Below are 21,005 nucleotides of genomic sequence, written 5' to 3'. Positions count from 1 at the left end.
TCATCACAGAAGGTATGTGCGGATGTGAATGTGTTTGCTAGAGGAAGAACAGAAGGAGAGGGTTCCTCAAACTCTGAATGTACATCTGTCAGAGTCAGAGGAGGCCAGCTGAGCAGTGAACTCCTTAATGCACACACCTAGTCTCCACTGTAGACTTCCTGTGTCAACCATGAGTCACAATCTGGCTCTTATATAACTCCACAGAGGAGAGAGGAACACTGACACACCTGTGCTCTGTCAGCCTGTTCCTGGCAGGTTTCACTCCACATTCACTCTGTGCTGCAGCACCACATACAGTCTCATACTTTTAAACTGCACCTAAATATTTAATTATGAGTCAGACTGCAGGAATTTATCGGCCGCATTTCCTCATTTAGGTCTTCACTTCAGCCAATATTTCATTAGTGTCACTGATGAGAATAGCTGCCCTTGCTCAGTTGCGCACACATAGTGCATATTTAGGGGTGTGTGCGTGTGTGAGGGGGTGAATGCAGGCATGACATAAATACAGGATATGGATAATTTTGAGCGCTTGTGTTAGTTTAGGACAAGAAAAGCTCATTGCATGGAGCCAAATGTGCCACCTCCTCAGCAGCAAAGCCTTGCTCAAACCTCAAAACTACCCCCGCAGCCTACAGAACCACGTGACCCCATCCCCTGCCACACAAACACTTTAAGTGAAAAGGAAAAAAAAAAAACAAAAAAACATGTCTTCCCCCACATTCAGGGCTATGCTGCTGTAATCTAGGGCACACTCGCCAGCAATGCAGATCTTTATCTACAGTTACTATTGCCTGAACAAGTTTTTTTTAAGTTCAGAATATCAACAGGTCTGCAGTGATGAACCCACAACATGTTTATCAACCGAGGGAGCTTCGATGGAAAAATACAGATATATATTCATGTGTGTATGATGAGGGAAAATACAACTCAAGTGGAAAAATACATTAAAATAGCCTTACTGACAGGTCCTTTATTCAAAATAGGGCAATTGGGTACTGCGACCGCTCTCTGTGTGTGTGTGTGTGTGTGTGGCAGGTAAACGTCACAGCTTGCCGAGCCTCTGCGAGCGCGCGCCACACTTCCTCAATCGACGGAATCACAGAGCGAAAAAACGAGAGGAAGAGAAAAGAGCAACTTTCGTCGAGCTGCGTTGAAAATCGACAGCACCGAGTTTGCGGGACGAGGTGAGACTGCCGTTTTAACAATTCTTCATCGACTTTTTCCACAGAGCTGGGGTCTTAAACGTTTGGCGTTTGCAGAAAGTTGCTCAAAGACCAAGAAGCCGTGCCCCCTCTTTTTATTTTTCGTCTTTCATCTTCGGGGAGATAAACTGTAACGAGAGACTCGTCCAGCCGGGACCGTTGGTGCTAACGTTAGCTAAGATAACTTACTAGCGATAACTTACAGTATTGTTAACTCTACGCCTTATCTGTGGCCACTGAAATCATTATTTTCACTGCCTAGCGAGCTGTTCTGATTGAAATTATTATCCCCACCAACTTTTTAGGATATTGTTGCCTCGTTTTAAAAGGATTTTAACTGAAATTGTGCGACGGAATCTGAGCTGTCAGATCTTAATGCGCTACGGGGTCAAGTATGGAAAAAAGCCTGGTGGTTGATCAAACATTGACAGGCAATGCCTCAAAGGCAATTCATCCGGGCTCCACCACTTTATGCTCTCAAAATGTGTTTTCCGATCTGGCTTGAATTCAATTTGCTCAGCTATTAAAACACTGTCAGCCACGCAACATTTGTGTTGGGCGATGTGGAATTCCAGGTCAGGTCACAGGAGCTCACGGGTCACAGAGCGTGCTCCAGCACCGGGCGTGAGGCGGAATGCGGGCAGGTCCGGACAGCAAAGACAGACAAGTGTTTTTAAATGAACCGCTGCATTTATTTGTCAGAATGAGAGTGTGGTTGCAAACTGAGTCAGACATCTGCCTTCAGGGAACCGATCGACCACATCCTTCAGAAACAGCGGTGTTGCATAAAGCAAATCAGAAGCGCTGACTGATTCTCGGTCCATGCTGAATGTCTTCAGTTGACTGCGTGCTCACTGTTGCGTTGTAACTCACTTTAACATCTGCTCTGTACTTTCGGACTGTCATGGTGATTTGCATAGCGTTTTTGTCTTTGGATGTCATGTACAGGATGTAAAACTCTTTACAGTATGTTTTTAGCTGTTACACTTCCACTACGTGTGTGTGTGTGTGTCTCAGAGAGGTATGTGCAGGACATGTTTCCATTCCCAGCAGTCAGTGTAGTTTGATACAGACGGGCTGATTATTTGATGCTTACAGTGTGAGGTGCTCTGAAGTAGTTTGGAGTTGTAGTCACGTCCATGCAGGGCCAGGCTGCCTAACTTTTCCTGTATTTCCCTTCACTCTGTCCTCCTGTCACAGTGGAGCATGGGTACTTTTTCTCTCTCCTTCACTTAGTATCATTATTATTTCAGATGACTTAACGTGTGAGTGCTCGGTTCAATCTCCAGGACTCAGGCTTGAAAAAGAGAAGCTGATGCTGCAACTGTATGTAAATATCCGGTGTTCAGATACAATCATATATGCACAAGTGTTTTTGTGTGTGATGGATAGCCTCCAAGATCAGATTCTAGGTGTAGTAATAAAATAACATAATTTAGCCTTAGCAATTGTACAATGCTACTCATGCTACAAAACACACTTTTATGTTGGTTAATGACAGTATCAGGAAGTGGCCTATATAATGAAATGAATATTAGGAAGTTAGGCGGAAGTTTACAATTTACAATATACTGGTGCAAGAGACATTACTACTGAATTTAACAGATGGGACAAATCGAAACAGTGCATGAACAGTGTGCTTGGTAATCAATCACTACCGCCCTCAATCACACAGTGTGCTTGGTATTGATTAACTCCCAAAACCCTGACATCACAACTCACAGCAGCGAGCGAGTGAGTAAGTGAACATGGGCGTTTATCACCCGCCCCTCTTAGTGCACACTTTTTTTTTCCTGTGTCTTACTTTTCTGGTCTCAGTGTGGGCGGTTACAGTTTTAGGATTGTGAATGCCAGCTAGGCCTACTGTGGTGCACTGCATGCTTGAATTTGGATTAGCGGCATGTTGAGGCTTGCTCTGCCTTTGTAGTACAGGCAAACACTTCTACTGCTGCAGCTACAACCTTTCAGGAACTACACGGTGACACACACCGCAGTGACACAAGGAGCCAGACTAGTGGCAGAGGCGCAAATGATGCTGGAAAATTTGACATTGCGGTGTATTTTACACAATGAGGTGTGGAATTAATAGATTAGGCATGTAAGACAGCATGGGTGTGCGTGAAGTGCCTGGCCAACATATGAAATTGGTGGGCGTCACCTTTTGCATTGCACATACAGACACTGGTGGTGCATAGGTTGCTGTAGAAAAAAGTTGTAGCTCCATATGTAGCACATGTAAACTTATGTAAGTAGTAAATCTTGCATGCAGCAGCTAGTGTCCAGCATGAAGAGTGATATTGATTTTTCCCCAATTTGACACTATCAGTGCATATTTTATCTCTACAATATGAGGAATGCAACTCGTTTTCATCGTCTTTTAATATATTGAATCTTCATAATCAGTTAATTAGGTCTATAAAATCTCTATTACAGAAATACAAAATACCGATCACAAGAGCCCAAAACAATGTGTTTTTTATTTTTTCTTACTGGCAGGGGGAAAAACCTTAACATATTCAATTTACCAGCACAAGCCTTTTCCCCAAAAAAGTCAGATATAAAAAATGTCACACTGGAAAAGTATGAAATACAAAATATGTATGAAACAACACTCGTCATGCAATCGTGATGTTTTTTTCTTTTAACCCACACAACCAGCTTTGAAATCAGATACAAAAAACCTGCAATAGATGGCCCTCGTCGTTGACGGAAAAAGGTCAGCGACAGTGTTTTGCGTTTCTCCTCCATTGAGGTGTGACTGCATAGCAATGACTCAAAGTGAGAAAGAAGCAATTTGTTCCCCATTTTTGTGATTATTAATGTGGTTCATCACAAGTGTGTGTGAGTGCAGTCTGACAGGGTGTCATGATTATGTTCTAAATGTATTTCTCAAACATGAGTTAAATCTTCTTTTCTTTTCTTTTCTTTTCTTTTCTTTTCTTTTCTTTTCTTTTCTTTTCTTTTCTTTTCTTTTCTTTTCTTTCTTTTCTTTTCTTTTCTTTTCTTTTCTTTTCTTTTCTTTTCTGATATTGGTGGACTTCACAATGTATGTAGAGGTTTCACAGTTTTACAAAGACCTATATGCAACTGTGTGTATGTATGCACTATAATAAGTGGATATGATTTTGAACTGTGTGTGTAACTAACATGTCATTATACAGTAGATAAATGTTACCTGGGTAACACTGTGTTTGTCCATCTCTGGGAGCAGGTGACCTTGGTACTCGTCACCATGGCTCCTTTCTTGAGGATCGCCTTTAATTCGTACGACTTGGGCGGCCTGCCTTCTCTGGTCGACCCGCCTTTCTGTGCAATCAAGATGAAGGAGGCCTTGACAACTGGTGCGAAACTTCAAAAGCCTACTCCACCCTGTGCTTTACAGAAATTTCACTTGAGTAAAAAAAGATGTTACTTCTTATCTCCTCCTCTTTGTCCATCTTCCTGTTCCTAGAACGAGGTAAGACCCTGGTTCAGCGGAAACCCACCATGTACCCGGCTTGGAAAGCCAGTTTTGATGCGCACATCTATGAAGGTCGTGTGATCGAGGTACTGCTGATGAAGACAGCCGAAGAGCCGCTGGCTGAGGTCACTGTTGGAGTGTCTGTCCTTGCTGAGCGCTGCAAGAAAGCGAATGGGCGTGCTGAGTTCTGGGTAGGACATTACAGACTGTCCTTTGTCCCTGTAGAGCTATATTTCTGACTGTTTGTGTGTAACTGCCTGTGTGTCACACTGTGTGTTCAGGTGGATCTCCATCCTTCTGGGAAAGTGATGATGGCAGTGCAGTATTTTCTGGAGGGAGGGGATACAGGTAAAGGAAATAAAATAGAAAGTTCTCTACTTTCCTCTGCTCTCAGCTTGGGGTGGGTGGTGTGGCTAAAATCTTCTCTCACTGTACATATCTAATTTTATTCCACAGTAACAGTTTATATCAGGATACAGTATTCATTCTGTAAATTAATTCAAGAAACAGTCAGAACATGTCAAATCTTCTAAATCTAAACCATGTCCACACAACAGATGTCACACCCCTTTTTGTATGTATTTACAATTTCACTCTCCTCCTCCATTTTTTCTTGTCTGCCTTTTCTTTGGCGGTTGGCATGCCAGTTTAGAGATGCATTACTGCCACCAACTGTTGCTCTCACATCGTGTTAAAGCGTGGTAAGCAGTCCTACTACCCAAATCACATGAGGCAGCTCGATTTACAAGATCACCTGAAAATCGCAAAATTAGTCAAGAATCCATCCACATTTCTACTGTTCAACACTGTTCGTAGCCCTTTCCTAAGGACTTTTTTCTGTAATCCATATGTTCTGTAGTTGTGTGGATGCTTTGTTTTCCCTGGTTTAGCATGTGCCATGTTGCCACTAAAGCCCATGTAAACTTGGTTTCAAATCTCTATAAGCATTAAATCTGATAATAAATCTGATAATAAAAGCTTTGGAGCAACTCTCCAAAAAACATCCTTTATTATTATTTACTAAGAGTTTGATAAATGCTTTGTCAGGCCTGTGTGGGTTTGGTTTCATCAGACATTAAACATTCGCAGACAACCCTTCACTCTGAATCAGATTCTGTTGCTCAATTCTGATTTGTGCACAGACATATGTGACAGCACCTTTTTTCTCACTTCGATCCACACACTTCAAACCAGAGCACATCACAAAAACACAATTGCAGGAAGCACTCACATGAAACAACCATGAATGTCCTAATTAGCAGAAAATGTCATGTTAATGTAGGACCCCATAACACATAGACAGATGATTGAGAAACAGATTAGGGTAAGGAAGTGGGTGAATAATATAAAATCTATGCTAAATGATAGCAATAATCTGTCTCTTAAGCATTCAGCAAATACACAAATACCAGGTTGATCCAACTTAATCTTTAGCACCTATATATCTAGACAGACTGCACAACCACTAGTCAATATTTGTCCTTGCTAATTTAATCTTATCATTCACAAGCATTCACATGAGCAATTCCTGTGGGTTCCCTTATCATTAAGGCAGTCAATTTGAGGCCTATACAAAATGACCTTTGTTTTTCCATTACAGTGGTATGGGATGACTGATCTGTGTTTCTCTGTTTGTCTGGAAGAGAGTAAGCAGACTGTGAAGGAGGAAGAGGCTCCTACCCTGAACCGTAGACGAGGGGCCATTAAGCAGGCCAAGATCCACTTCATAAAGAACCACGAGTTCATCGCCACGTTTTTCAGACAGCCCACTTTCTGCTCCGTCTGCAGAGAATTTGTCTGGTCAGTGTGCCCTGTGCTTCAGTCCTATAAACAAACCTTCAGAGCTGATAAAAGGGAACTCATAAACCAATGATCAGATACACAAACTAAAACCCCAGTCATGCTGATTGACATACTGTAGTGTAAGGAACTTCCTCATATTTGGCAGGGTTTAACACTGTCTGAGTTGGTTGATTTCTGAGTAAGATAACCTTTTCACTTGTGATTGTATTGATAAAAACAATAAGATTAAGATGTAATGCCTGTAGAAATTATTGTTTTTGTCAACTTTTGATGACTACAGATCTCCACGAATCTATTTGCTTTGAAGACCTTTTTGGAGGAAGTTTGTAGAAAAAGGAAACCCTGATATGCAAATCAGGCTGGCTGTATTCTGCCCAACTATGATGACTAACAAGTGATTAATCAGCAAACTATTTACATGATTAAAAAATGATGCCAAGTGACCCATTTGTGTCACCTTTTCTCTCACAGGGGACTCAACAAGCAAGGTTATAAATGCAGACGTAAGTCTACAATAATTTGTCACTTGAAATAGAGGCTGTTATATGTTAAAAATGTGTACTTAACCATGAATAACAATAGTTTTTCTTTTGTAAGGATTTTGTGGCCAGATTCGGGATCAAAGTATACAAATCTCTTTTATCTTTACATTTTTATGTAGAATGCAATGCAGCCATCCACAAGAAATGCATAGACAAAATCATCGGCAGATGTACCGGTACTGCTGCCAACAGTCGGGATACTGTGGTACGTATCACATATTTGTGCAGTACACCATGTACTGTGAGTGCTCGCCATATGTCTCGAAATTCAGTTCGGTGTGGGCTTCTCTCACACTGTTTTCTGCTGGTGTAGTACTGTATCAGTATGAACAATGATGGTAATATCATTGGACTGGAAGCTGTTGCTGTGTCAGAGTTTGATACAAAGGCAGACACCAGTCAGGGTCCACATCCAATTAGATGCTCTTTTCAGTGATCAATATTGGTAGATAAAGACGATCAAAGACCAACTGACATAGATAATGGTTACATGTAAATGATCAAGCACACACACCCACCCGTGAGGTGAATAATACATGGGGTGTGGTCTCAGAGAGGCTCCTTAAATCACAGTAGAGGCTGACCTTTTTATTCAGCAGTGCCCTCACTTCTGACAGGATAATCTCAGAGAGAGAAGCAGAAGACAGAGCAAAGAAATAAAAATGAAGCAGGTGCGCAGGCCTGTGAAGTGGCACAGGCCACTGATTAGGATTCCTTTGCTGCCGGACATTCATGGAGGTGATAAATCCTGTTTGTCCCCGCAGTTCCAGAAGGAGCGCTTTAAAATTGACATGCCACACCGTTTCAAGACCAACAACTACATGAGTCCCACCTTCTGTGACCACTGTGGAAGTCTGCTGTGGGGTCTGGTCAAACAAGGCCTCAAGTGTGAAGGTACAGTGCAGATATGATTGACTTCTTGTTGGAGTATAAGTGTGCTTTTGTCCTTTAACATGCGTTTGTTTCGTTCTGTGTGTAGACTGTACCATGAATGTCCATCACAAGTGTCAAGATAAAGTAGCCAACCTTTGTGGCATCAACCAGAAACTACTAGCTGAAGCACTTACACAAGTCAGCCAGGTGAGTTCACGGAGACTTTCAATGTTTGGTCAAGTCAAGTCAAACATCATGCCGCCTAATTCAATCATAACATGGCTCTTTCAGACACAGCAGCCATTATCAGATTACATTATATCTTACTTATCTACTGAAATGGGTTAGATACTAATGAAGCTGGACGATCACATTAGAGCCACAATGGTGGACCAGCACTTGATTATTGTCATTTTTATAAGATTATTCCAATTGTGGAAGTCAAAAATACACAAATTTTACCTTCTTAATGATGAAATCATGATTAATGGAAAAAAACGTAAGAATATTTTTAACTACCATCAAAACATCCTGAGATCTGTATGTTTGCATTATATTACCTGTTAAAAGATCATGTGAAAGTGTGTGACAGGTCTCAGAGGCAACAGCAGAAACCCCTTACTGTCTATTACAGGTGGTCTGCATGTGATTATTGACAGTGTTGTGTGTGAATTAATGTAATGGTAAATCAATCATCCTGTGTTTTAATTTGTCAGAATGACATACTCATTGTTAACACAGTGTCATTGTTGATCATAACCATGATGTTAAACTGACCCCTATCTCACATGTAACCTTGATCTGACTTCAGCCCTAAATCGCATCCTTACCTGGGCCTCTCTAACATCAATCCCAGCACTAACTCAGCCAGAGCATATCTATCAGTGCCCATCACAGTAGAGTATCACCTGACACTCAGTTCATTGTTTACTGTCTTTATATTCCCTTGATAATAAGTTGATCACAATGGACAATCAATGGACTATCAAAATGAAGTTTAACCATCAATGCCTCAGTGCCACTTGAACGTGAAACTTCCAATCCCCCGTGTGTATTGATACAATTGTTGAGAGTGACACCTGACCTCAATAGAAACCTGAGCTTTCTGTCCTGGGGGGGGGGGGGGCATCAGACCACACAATAATTGTCAGACCAAATGTGTTCACATTGCTGGGAATCCATTGGTCTGCCTGTTTCATGCTTATATTTCTTATTGCATTTGCTATTCCATCAGAAATCATCCACCCGCCGTTCAGATCCAAACCTGCCAAATCTGCCTGATATTGGAATCTATGATGAAGTTAACAAGCTTGCTGGACTGGAGGTTAATGGTCAGTGAGTGTTATTCTCTATGTGCTTGTAGATGCATTCATTTAAGCGGTATAGGCTCTATACTGATGATAATGCTTGCAGATATATATGCAAAAGTCTTCAGTGTTTAAGATGATTATATGAACAACCTCTCCACTGAGTAATTTCTATGTGTGGCATTTGCTTGTCCATCAGATGGATCTCCATATGGCAGACTGTGGGAAGGGTCCAGCCCACGGCCTCAGTCTCGTATTACCCATCTGACCCGCATCAATGTGGACAACTTCGTCTTCCACAAGGTCTTGGGAAAAGGCAGCTTTGGCAAGGTACAAAGAAACAATGTCAGTGTGAATTAAACTGTGAGACTGCTGTTTTAAAAAGCCCAACCCGAGAGTGAGAGGATAACCATGAGTAAATCAACAACACTGTCATAAACACACTGGCAATTGCAGGCCTCCAATAGAAATAATACCATGCCAATATTAATCCATCTTCTTCTCTCAGGTTCTCCTGGCAGAGCTGAAGGGTCGTGGAGAGTACTTTGCAGTGAAGGCTCTTAAGAAAGATGTGGTACTGATGGATGACGATGTGGAGTGCACTATGGTAGAGAAGAGAGTCTTGGCTTTAGCCTGGGAAAACCCTTTCCTCACACACCTTTACTCCACCTTCCAGACCAAGGTAGTCCCTTTCCACCTCAGTAATGCCTGTGCCACTTTTTCTCTGACTCGTCGTTGTCATTGGTTGGACCCTCAATACTCAAAATGAAACTTGTCAACAGGAGCATCTGTTCTTTGTGATGGAGTATCTGAACGGAGGAGACTTGATGTTTCATATTCAGGAGAAAGGCCGCTTTGAACTCTACAGAGCCACGTGAGTCACACCCGCCACACAGACTAAGGGTGAATCCCATTTCTCTTTTCTACCCCTACCCCTTAGCCCTACCCCTTGTCCCTTGCCCCTTGAAATGGAGTGCCAAGGGGTAGGGCCGAAAGTCAACCCCTCCGAATTGGGACACCCCTTCGACAATTGCGTACGTCATCAGCAGTCGTCGCTGCCTCTTACGTAGGCAGATGCGACAAGCTAATGCTACCGTCACATTCGATTTGTGTATGACATTCCTGCTAGAGGTAAGATCGGCCCAAAAAAATCCAGCCCGACCCGACCCAGGCCCGCGGGTATTAAAGCCCGACCCGGCCCGAGCCCGATCAATTAACTTGATTTGCAGGCCCGAGCCCGAAACAAACCCGAAATTTTATATCGCAAGTTTTCTTAATGTTAAAATAATCTACATATTTTTATGATCATTATAAATGCATTTACACAATGAAATAACGCTGGAAAAGTTTGTTAAAGATATTTCTGTGTGTGATATTGTGCTCACATGGACGCGCCTCTCTGACAAGGAGAGGAACAGCAGCAGGAGCAGGTCTCTGGGCTTCATTGTAGATCACAAGGAAGGGCATCTGAGATACACGGGGTAAAGCCTCCAGAGCGCAGCAGGTTCACTATAGTCTTCGTTACCAAAGGCGGAAACAAACAGACTTTAAAAATCCTCCGCTGGAGACTGCGCGCACGGATGAATCCATTCATACATGTTTCTGGACCAGCTGCTGTTTGCAGAAGTCAGACCTGCTGAGGTAGGTGGTCCAGGGCGGTCATCTCGGTGTAAAGTGCGTATTGTGCGGGAGTTCAGTCTCGGGTTTCGTCCTCTTGAATATCTGGCATTGAGCGCTGCGTAAAGCGCGCACGTGTTCCGAGCCGTGTATTTGGTTATTACAGACTTCAAATAAATATATATTTATTAAAAAAAATTAGCGAGAGAGAAGCCCGGCCCGACCCGACCCAAAGTTAATAATTGATATTAATTCGGGCCGGCTCGGGCTCAGGCTCGGGCTCGGGCTCGGGCTCGGGCTCGGGCTCGGGCTCGGGCTCGGGCTCGGGCTCGGGCTCGGGCTCGGGCTCGGGCTCGGGCTCGGGCTTAAGATCTTACCTCTAATTCCTGCATGTTGTATCCCACAACGCTATCAATGTAACTGAATACCAGCAGCGAGGTTGCCAAAGTTATTATTGATAATATATATATATTATATATATTATATATATTATTATATATATTATATATATTATTGATATTATTGCAGATTATCATCAGGGCTGCCCACAGAGCACCGCTAGTGGCATTCAGCCTGGCAACGGTAACCATGTAACTGAAGCCTTGACTACTACCGATTTTTTTCGGGGGTTTTTTTATGAGGAAAATGACCACTACACATTGAAACAACGTTAAAATAGACAATAAAGTGGTTTTCGTACATTTTAAAACTTCATTCATGGAGAAAATACCGGTCTTGCAAGGCATTCTGAGAAATCTGTCGTACCCCTCCGTTTGGAGTGTGCCTCGGAAAAATCTCCGTTTGGAGGGGTACATAGCCCTACCACTTCCCCCTACCCCTCCGTCATAATGGGAATTGGGACACCCCTACCCCTCCACGTGAACGCGCAAAACGGAGGGGTAGGGCCAAGGGGTGAAATGGGATTCAGCCTAAAACACACACACACACACACACTACCTGCCATCTTTACTCTGTGCTCTCGTCCTGCTGTAGCTGTGTGTAGACTCACGCTTACAGAATCAATGAGATGAGGGAAAGCTGATAAAGAAGAGTCTGTATTTATTCTCCCTATGTCTCTCTCCCATGGTGGCTTTTCCCTTTGACATAACATACTGAGCCCTGATGGGCACTGGTGTCCATTAGCTGCTGCTCACTAGCAGACTGGCTTTGTAAGGAGCAAACAGCTCTTAGTGCCTCTGTGCTGTTTGTAAAGGGACGTATCAGTTACTACCACCCACCTCTCTACTCAACACTCTGTGGGAATCCCTCCAGAAAAAAAACAATGGCTCACTAATGGAAGAGTATTCTGGAGTCTAAAGCTTGGTGGCACCTGTACCACAGCCAACTCAAGTTTTAAAAAGTCTCACATTTGCAAACACGGAGATGAAAGTGAAACATTTCTTCACAGTTGCTGTTACACACACACACTCGAGCTTCAAGGCAACAGATAAAAGTTTAATAATACAAGCAAAAAAGCTTTGAGCTAATTTCCAAAAACTTGAAGTACCTTCTTTTATGAAATGTTTTTCCCTCTAAATGGTGACACCTGGATCTGGATCTGGATTTCACCTTCTTGAAGAGGACCAGTTGCATTTGAGAAAACACCCTCACTACGAGAACCATCAGCTTATAGCCCCCTGCTTTTCTGGAGCTTTGTTGTCTAGGTGAAGCAAAGCTAGTTTGCTTTGATTCTAGATATCAGAGGACAGACATATGTACAGTAGACTTCTTTAGTTTTATGTTTTGAAGGCATTATATTTCTTATAAGCTAGTACACAGTAGTATTTTTTAATGTACTGGTGTAGGTTTAAAAAACAGGTTTCACATGAGAGCACAGACACTGATGTTAAAAAGTGGTCTTCCAGTACATTTCCTGTAGTTAAACTGGAGGCTGTGTCCTGGACTCACGAGATGACAGGAGTAATTCTCTACTTTACAAACACAGACATCTGATCTTGTGTTGGCATCCACTACAGTCCTCCTCATTCAATGACTGTATTCAGCCTGGATGGAAAACTTACCCTCAGTGAACGAGGGAAAAAGAGAAGTGGGTCTTTTCATTACCTCACAATGCATTCATCAAAAAAACGGGTGTCTGCATGCTTGTTTATATATATGTTAAAATATAGTAAATCAGCTTGTGTGTTGCTGCACAAGTTGTCACAGAGGATTGGAAATTGTCTCCTGAATTTTGGTTATGTAATATTTTTCCTTAGGCAGCAGCTGAACTGCAGAGTTTCCGGTGACCTCTTTGTCAGCACAAAGGCCCTGTTCTCCCAGTGGCCACTGCTAACCTGTTGACCCGGTCCGTAGAGAGTCTAGTCCAACATCTCAGCATTCCTCACATACTCACACGTACTTCCTCATATCTAGACTTAATTTTGCGTTCTGTTTTGCATTTTCTAACTTGTTCTTGTAAGACTCGAAGAAGTGAGAGTTGATGAGATGAGATGAGATGATCAATAGATGAACCCTGACAGCCTATTCAGTTTCTTGTTGTTTGGTCCTGTACAGTGAACGACAAGTTATTGGGTTCGAGCGGAGGCTACTCTATCTCCTCTCAGGACTCATTCGTTTCACCTGACACAGATGACAAGAGAAGCATGTCAGAGATAGGCTAATCTTTCGGCTCACGCAGTGCTCAGGTTTCACATTATTAGAGCGTTATTCACCTGTCTCCTACTCCATACAGATGTCCTCCTCAATAATTTACCTCTACACTGAAATGAGTCTGCACTCTGCAGGGACACCAGTGTTCAGCTGCCAACTCCGCTGCAAGGTAGCTGCAGTGTGGACATGTAGCTTTTCCCCAGAGATGACTTGCTGATATCTGTCTGTCTCTGCTATGTTTGTCTTCCCAGGTTCTACTCAGCTGAGATCATTTGTGGTCTTCAGTTCTTACATTCCAAAGGGATCATCTACAGGTCAGAGCTAAAATATGTATCACATCTGGATGTACAGTACATACACTTAAATGACCACACTGTAATTGTTCATGTCTGCTTGATTACTACATTCTTTACATAACAGCTGACACTTTTGGATTATTTTCCTACGTTCCACAAGACCGTTGGTTTCAGTGCAGTTGCAAGTGTGAGGTGAAAATGAACTTGAAGAGAGTCTAAACTTGCTTGGTTAGGTAATCCCACGCATTTTGTCACTTTTTTTTCCCTGAAAGTTTCATTATCATTGTGTGGTTTTGCAGTTGTTTGCTGGGACTGTTTAGAAAACTGTCCCTGTGGGTGCAGTCGACCCTAAAAAATCCAGTTCAGAAGAAAAACAATGGAATGTTTTGTTTGTGAGGAAGAAAATGTGAATTTGTTCATTTCTTATGGTAACAAAGATGTTTTAAAAATCTCAGGAATAGTGAAACTGCTTGCAATTGCATGATTATGTAAGAATAATATAACTTTTACAAAATGTCCTTTTTTACATTTGTAAATGAACACAACAGTGAACTAAATATTCACTTTGATGGATTACCAATCTCAGGCAAGTTTTGGATTGCTGTCAGATTTAAATCGTGAAATGAAGTGAAACTGATGGCTGCATGGAAATAAGAATTAAAGTTAAATGGTTAGCAATATGACAGCATAAATGCAAAAAACATGCACAACCACGGGTGTGGTTCTTCCAAAAATTTTGTAAATCTTGAGTTGTAAGGTTCTTCCTGGCTCGAATGCAGTCAGCATTCAAGATTTCACAGTTGAGCTTGCACTTTTTAAAAAAATCACGTTTAATCCAAGAAGGTCATTTAAAACAAGCATTAAGTGTCAGTCTGACTTGATTCTGATGATCACAATACAGCTACAAACTCACAGTCATTCATATTTATTTCCAGTCCTGCTGTGATTGATTTTTTTTCCAGAGATCTGAAGTTAGACAATGTGATGCTGGATCATGAGGGACACATAAAGATCGCTGACTTTGGCATGTGTAAGGAGAACTTGTTTGGAGATAATCGTGCTACGACTTTCTGTGGGACTCCTGACTATATCGCTCCGGAGGTGTGTTCCATACTTTCCTAAGATTTTCAATTCTGCACTCGATTTGCTTTTCTCATTCTACGTGCAAACAAGTGTCAGTGTCTGCCTAAAATATGTTCTATTTCTAATATTACATTGCAACTTAGATCCTGCTGGGACAGAAATACTCCTTCTCTGTTGACTGGTGGTCGTTTGGGGTGCTGCTATATGAAATGCTGATTGGTCAGTCGCCTTTCCATGGAGACGATGAGGATGAGTTGTTTGAGTCCATCCGCATGGATACTCCGCACTATCCTCGCTGGATCAACAAGGAGGCCAAGGACCTGCTTGAGCGGGTCTGTACCATACCTTTCATACAAAATAAATCTGTCATTTGAGATGTAATGGTGCACAGTCCTTACTTACCCTTACTGACTCCCTGCAGTTGTTTGAGAGAGACCCCACTCGCAGGCTAGGAGTCGTGGGTAATATCCGTTTACACCCCTTTTTCAAGACCATTAACTGGCAGGCCTTGGAGAGGAGAGAGGTTGAACCGCCCTTCAAACCCAAAGTGGTATGACCCACACACAAGTCACAGGATTAAATTATCAAGAAATACAGATCATGTGCTGTGTTTCCATGTGTATATAATCTGTGATGTTTTATTATGTTCTCTGTTGCAGAAAGCGGCGAATGATTGCAGCAACTTTGATCGCGAGTTCCTCAGCGAGAAGCCTCGTCTCTCCCACAGCGATAAGAACTTCATCGACTCCATGGATCAGACAGCGTTCTCCGGCTTCTCGTTCATCAACCCTAAGATGGAGCACCTTTTAGAAAAGTGACCATTGTAATGACAGTCTGACCTGGGTCACATCCCTACTGTGACCGGACAGTTCCCTTATTCTGTCACATTGTTAAACTTGCAAAAGAGTGAGCTGTTCTACGATCAGTATTTTTGTGACCTTATTTTAAGCACAAACTATTCTCCTTGGGTACGTGTAGAAATAGGAGTAGAAACGGGCCCTTGTACTGTATATACTGATGTTATTGTATTTGTGTGCATGCGTATTGTTTGTCTAGGTTGTGAAGACCTGTATGAATAATAATATTAGGGTGGGAGGTTGAAAATCCTTACATTCCACGTGACGTCACTGCTTCCATCTGCAGCCATTTTGTGTCCCTTTTCGATAAGTTCAGTCAAACCCACGGGGTGAAAAGTTGTGAACAGGAGAAGGGAGAGGAAGAAGCCTGTAGGAATAAATTATACTGTAAACTTCAAATGTAGATGTGTGAATGAGGTGACTGCATGTCTAGAGATCAGACCAACAGAAATCTAATCGTCTTTAAATATAGATTAATAATGAATGTTATCTGTCTCAGAACATTGGAATTCTTGCCTTTGACTGGATAAATCATGTCTTGCTGACAAAGAACAACTTCTGGTTGTGTGATTCAACAGTGCCATGTAAAGAACAAATGTAAAGTAACAGCTGATGTCAGCTGTGTTGAAAGCACCTGTCTGTGACTGGATGCACCCAGGGGTGCAAAAACTTCAGTAAAGGTACGGGACTTAAAACAGTGAGTGGGAAGTTACTGAAATGCTGTATATAAACAATGTATATGTATATTGTTGTAACATGTATATTGGTTCGCTAAGGTTGTACTTTTTTTACTGTCTCCATCTTTTACATCTGATTAAAAAAGCATCAACTCCCAAATCTGATGTGCTGTTTTTGAAACCTCTGCAGTTTAATCTGTCTGCATAATATGAAAAATTAAGTTCTCAAAAACAGGAAAGTGTAGAAAGTTTAGTCAAATCAGGGCTTATCCATGGTGCAAAGTGACAGGTAACCAGTGAAGATTTGTTGTACTCTAGTATTATCATATGGTTTGTTCTTTTTGCGACTAGTTTGTCTTCATGTATTTTGGTATTTTTATTGTATTTATTGTGTGAATGTTTTTTGTCTGACTTGGTTTTTATCATCTTGTATCATGTTGAAAATAACTTCTCACTGAAACATATCATTGGATTTACTGTGTTTTGTGAATCCATAAATAAAACATAAATCTAAAAAAACAATATCCTTGGAAACACCACAGTTCATTTTATGAATGTAGATTTTACCTGATTAGAGTCAATATGTTGGTGACAAACATTTGGTGATTTCATGGAGGAGGGACTTTCTGATGTGTGTGGGCCAAACACCACAGTCGCCTCGCTCAGATTATCAGAGGGATGCATACGCCCTCTAGCGACGCAGCGGCGGACACGACGTACTTTGACGTCACCGCGCAACGAGCTTCCGTACAATGTATACGGAAGTGTTTCCACTACGACGACTAGAACTTCTAGCTTTTGTTGCTATCCGGCAAATGTTATCTCGCACTTCGCTGACTCGCCTCGCTTTGCACTTGCTCATTCGGAATTAGGCGCTAGTGTTATCTCTTTTTCGGCAATCACAGTGACGGTTTTCACAGTGTGACTGTAAAATGATTTCCCTTCGTAGGAAGCAGCAGACAGGTTGTCAAATTCACGCTTGATAAAGTTTTCCAGCGAGTCAGAGGAAGTCCAAAATGAGCTCTCAGGATGTACTGAAGAGTGCGTCCACTTTAGCATCGTATAATGTGTTGCTGCAGGTACATGAACACACGCAGTGCTTAAAGGCTCAGTCAGCTAATACTTCTGTCCAGACTGTTTAATGGTTCACATGTTTTCTCGTGTTTTATCTCAGGTGACGTTCCGTGTCCTCACCTTCCTGCTGAACGCATTCACACTGCGCTTTGTGTCCAAAGAGCTGATTGGCGTCGTCAATGTCAGGTAGAGATGACTGATATCAGAGGCGCCAGCCAGGATAATGCAGAACACAATGCCAACATATTTCACTGCGCCAGCTCCTGTAACATGTATGTGTGTGTGTGTGTGTGTGTGTGTGTGTGTGTGTGTGTGTTTATCACGCAGGCTTACACTGCTGTACTCCACATTAGTGTTTTTAGCCAGAGAAGCTTTCCGGAGAGCCTGTCTGAGTGGGGTATCTGGGACGAACCACAGCTGGAGACAAGTTATCAACCTGCTGTGGCTGACGTGAGTTGACTTTACAAAAGGATGAACTTTTTGATTTTGTGTGTGCAGCCCTTGTGTCCTATCCTGCCTTGTTTACCTCTCAGGTTGCCCTTGGGTGTGTTATGGGCAGCCCTGCTGGCTTGTGTTTGGCTGTGGCTCCTGGAGGTCCCGGACCCCCAGACTGTCCCTTTCTACGGCCCTGCTGTGGTGTTGTTCGCCTTGTCAGGAGTGCAGGAGCTCCTGGCTGAGCCCCTCTGGGTCCTGGCTCAGGCTCACATGTTTGTCCGATTGAAGGTGGTCGGCGAGAGTTTAGCAATGATCGCCAAGTGCAGCGTAACTGTGGTGCTGGTGGTGTTTTGCCGTGAATGGGGCCTTTACATCTTCTCTGCTGCTCATGTAAGAGATGAGCTGAAGTCTTTCTGCATTATTCCTAGACTTACACCCTCTCTATGTAATGATTTTAAGCTGTGGATGTTTCTTTAGTTGGTGTACACAGGATTCCTGGTGCTGTGCTATGCTGTTTACTTCATTCGTTTCTTGGGCTCAAAAGAGGCAGCTGAGAAGAGTTTCCCTCTGCGCCGCGTCGGAGATCTCCTGCCCGGCAGAGCTGATGGAGAGGTAGAAGGACATATACTGCTGTTTGTTGTTTATGAGCCATCTTCACAAAATCAAACTGATGAGTCACAAGATGAACTGTCACCATACAGGCTTAATGATCCTCGTCTGTTGTTTACAGCCGCTGATTGATTGGACTCTGGCCCGGCTCACATGGAGCTTCTTCAAGCAGTCCTTCCTGAAGCAGATCCTCACAGAGGGTGAGCGCTACGTCATGACCTTCTTCAACGTCCTCAGCTTTGGAGACCAGGGAGTTTATGATATCGTCAACAATCTGGGCTCCATGGTGGCCCGCTTCATCTTCTTGCCTATCGAGGAAAGCTTCTACATCTTCTTTGCCAAAGTGCTGGAGCGAGGACGTGATGTCAGAAGTCAGAAACAGGTGTGAGTCTTGGACATGAACGCAAACACTTCTTTGTGAATGGCTCGGAAGAAATGGTCGAGGGTTTTTCTTCACGCCCAGGATTTTGTTTGCAGGACGATGTTGCCATTGCAGCTGAGGTCCTGGAGTGTCTGCTGAAACTGGTGCTGGTGATTGGTCTGATCATCACAGTGTTTGGCTACGCCTACGCTCACCTGGCTCTGGACATTTATGGCGGCTCTCTTCTGAGCAGTGGCGCTGGTAAGTGTTTTATTGGGTATATGTGACATATTCTGCTGTGCAGGTTGTTCTTAGTCACAGCTGGTTTTCTGATTATTTTTTTGTTAAAGGGCCCACTTTGCTGAAATGCTACAGCGGCTATGTCCTCCTGCTGGCTGTCAACGGTATTACAGAGTGTTTTGTCTTTGCTGCCATGAGCCAAGAAGACGTCGACAAGTAAGAATCCAAAAATGTACACAGTCAGATATATTCGGTCATGACACATCATGTCACCTGTCAGTTAACGCTGTGCTTGTGTTTTGTCCTCAGGTATAACTTTGTGATGCTGGCTCTGTCTGTATCTTTCCTGTTCCTGTCCTACATACTGACATGGTGGGCTGGCGCTGTGGGCTTCATACTGGCAAACTGCCTTAACATGGGCCTCCGCATCTTGCACAGCCTGCTTTACATACAGCACTACTTCCAGTCCAGTCAGTGGAAACCTCTGCGAGGCCTGTTGCCCTCCCCGCTCCTGCTGCTGGCACTTGCTGTCAGTGCTGTTGTCACAGCGCTGTCTGAGGTACAAGAAGATTATGTCTCTTCATATTATCTCTAAATATGAACCAATACATCACATTTTTAGCCAGTATGATTTGTATTGAATTGTACCAATCAGCTTAAGCTTCTTTATTCTCCGGCTTCAGGGTGTGTTCTGCTGTGACAGCGGTTGGTTGCTCAGGCTGGTCCACATCGGCGTGGGAGCAGCGTGTCTGCTCGGTGTGCTTGTGGCTGTTCTTCTCACAGAAACTCGGCTGGTTCAGTTTGTGAGGACTCAGCTTCTGCCCCGATACGCAAAGAAACGCACTTAAACTGGACCGGAAGAAAGCTTCAAACAGGAGCTTTCACACTGACGGACTGTTACTGACTGTGTGAAAGCAACGAGGGAACAGCTTTTTGAAATAGGCCCTGTGTGTGTGTGTGTGTGTGTGTGTGTGTGTGTGTGTGTGTGTGTGTGTGTGTGTGTGTGTGTGTGTGTGTGTGTGTGTGTGTGTGTGTGTGTGTGTGTCTGATGCTGGTATGTTTTCACTGGATCATTCCTGTGTTGGGACAATCAAATATGAACAAACATGTCACGGCCGTTTTGGAGCGTAATTGTGGGTGATTAAAGAAAATGAATGTTTTTTAAGGAAACAGTTGAATTTGTTTGATTGTCCGACACATAAACAAGGCAGCCTAATTCACATGTGGGGTGATCAAGTTAATATTGTGAAAACCTCATGCAGTCCAAAGGATCTGTCATCAGATCACTGTTTTGGAGGAGCTCAGCTGTTTTTAAGACTGAAATGCATTTCAGCAAAAAACTGAAAGTACCATTTTACTCAATAACACATGATAACATGACTTGAAATTCTAAATATTCTCTATTAAACCTGTTAAAAAAGCTTGATTGAGGCACATTTGATTAAATTTGACAAATTAAAATTTGCAGAGATGAGACTATCAAGATCTTGTGTTGGGTTTGTCTATGAAGACCGGTTGGACTTTATTTCACAGCTGGTTCGTGTATGTTCTGTCTCTCATGATTCGGCGCTTTCATTTAGGAAATGAGTCAGCTCATAAAATGTTCACATTACCTTTGTTTTTGACAACATGATATTTTCATTGCTACAGATCCTGTGAGGACGCAGAGCACTGGTTCGCCCCAGCGAAAGGCTTTTTGTCATGTTTTACTTTCAGCGGGTTTGAGTTCAGTGGTCTTGTGACATGTTGCTTGGAAACACTTTCAATTCATTAGTTTGCTCCTTCCTCTGTACCAGTCGCCAGAGAGTTTAAGGTCCCTTAAGGCTGAATAATGATGTAATTATGGAAAATGAGCAGGAAGGGGTGGGGACAGCATTCTTTCAAAGCCGGGCAATGCTTATTCTTCCCTCTGCTCCCCCTTTTTTAACATGTATGTGAAGCAGACATGGTATGAAG

The 21,005-nt window shown here is 42.8% G+C and overlaps 2 protein-coding genes across 2 annotated transcripts; both read left to right on the top strand.

Moving 5' to 3' along the window:
- The first annotated feature begins 707 nt into the window (after nucleotides 1-707).
- Nucleotides 708-16,647, top strand: prkcda (protein kinase C, delta a). Its single transcript, XM_070992578.1, has 18 exons — nucleotides 708-1,187; nucleotides 4,417-4,546; nucleotides 4,657-4,856; nucleotides 4,947-5,013; nucleotides 6,309-6,465; nucleotides 6,940-6,971; nucleotides 7,130-7,215; nucleotides 7,775-7,904; nucleotides 7,990-8,090; nucleotides 9,118-9,214; nucleotides 9,390-9,520; nucleotides 9,699-9,872; nucleotides 9,973-10,064; nucleotides 13,669-13,731; nucleotides 14,676-14,814; nucleotides 14,940-15,128; nucleotides 15,218-15,346; nucleotides 15,456-16,647. The coding sequence occupies exons 2-18, from the start codon at nucleotides 4,438-4,440 to the stop codon at nucleotides 15,612-15,614; spliced, it is 2,055 nt and encodes a 684-aa protein (XP_070848679.1). The 5' UTR covers nucleotides 708-1,187; nucleotides 4,417-4,437; the 3' UTR covers nucleotides 15,615-16,647.
- Nucleotides 16,648-17,062: 415 nt separating this feature from the next.
- rft1 (RFT1 homolog) lies at nucleotides 17,063-20,530 on the top strand. Its single transcript, XM_070959015.1, has 10 exons — nucleotides 17,063-17,409; nucleotides 17,505-17,590; nucleotides 17,732-17,854; nucleotides 17,938-18,229; nucleotides 18,317-18,451; nucleotides 18,570-18,830; nucleotides 18,926-19,070; nucleotides 19,160-19,265; nucleotides 19,359-19,608; nucleotides 19,733-20,530. The coding sequence occupies exons 1-10, from the start codon at nucleotides 17,347-17,349 to the stop codon at nucleotides 19,895-19,897; spliced, it is 1,626 nt and encodes a 541-aa protein (XP_070815116.1). The 5' UTR covers nucleotides 17,063-17,346; the 3' UTR covers nucleotides 19,898-20,530.
- The last annotated feature ends 475 nt before the right edge of the window (nucleotides 20,531-21,005 follow it).

This window comes from Chaetodon trifascialis, chromosome 3 (assembly GCF_039877785.1).
Source record: "Chaetodon trifascialis isolate fChaTrf1 chromosome 3, fChaTrf1.hap1, whole genome shotgun sequence".
Lineage (NCBI taxonomy): Eukaryota > Metazoa > Chordata > Actinopteri > Chaetodontiformes > Chaetodontidae > Chaetodon > Chaetodon trifascialis.
This window is presented reverse-complemented; position numbering and strand designations above follow the sequence as displayed.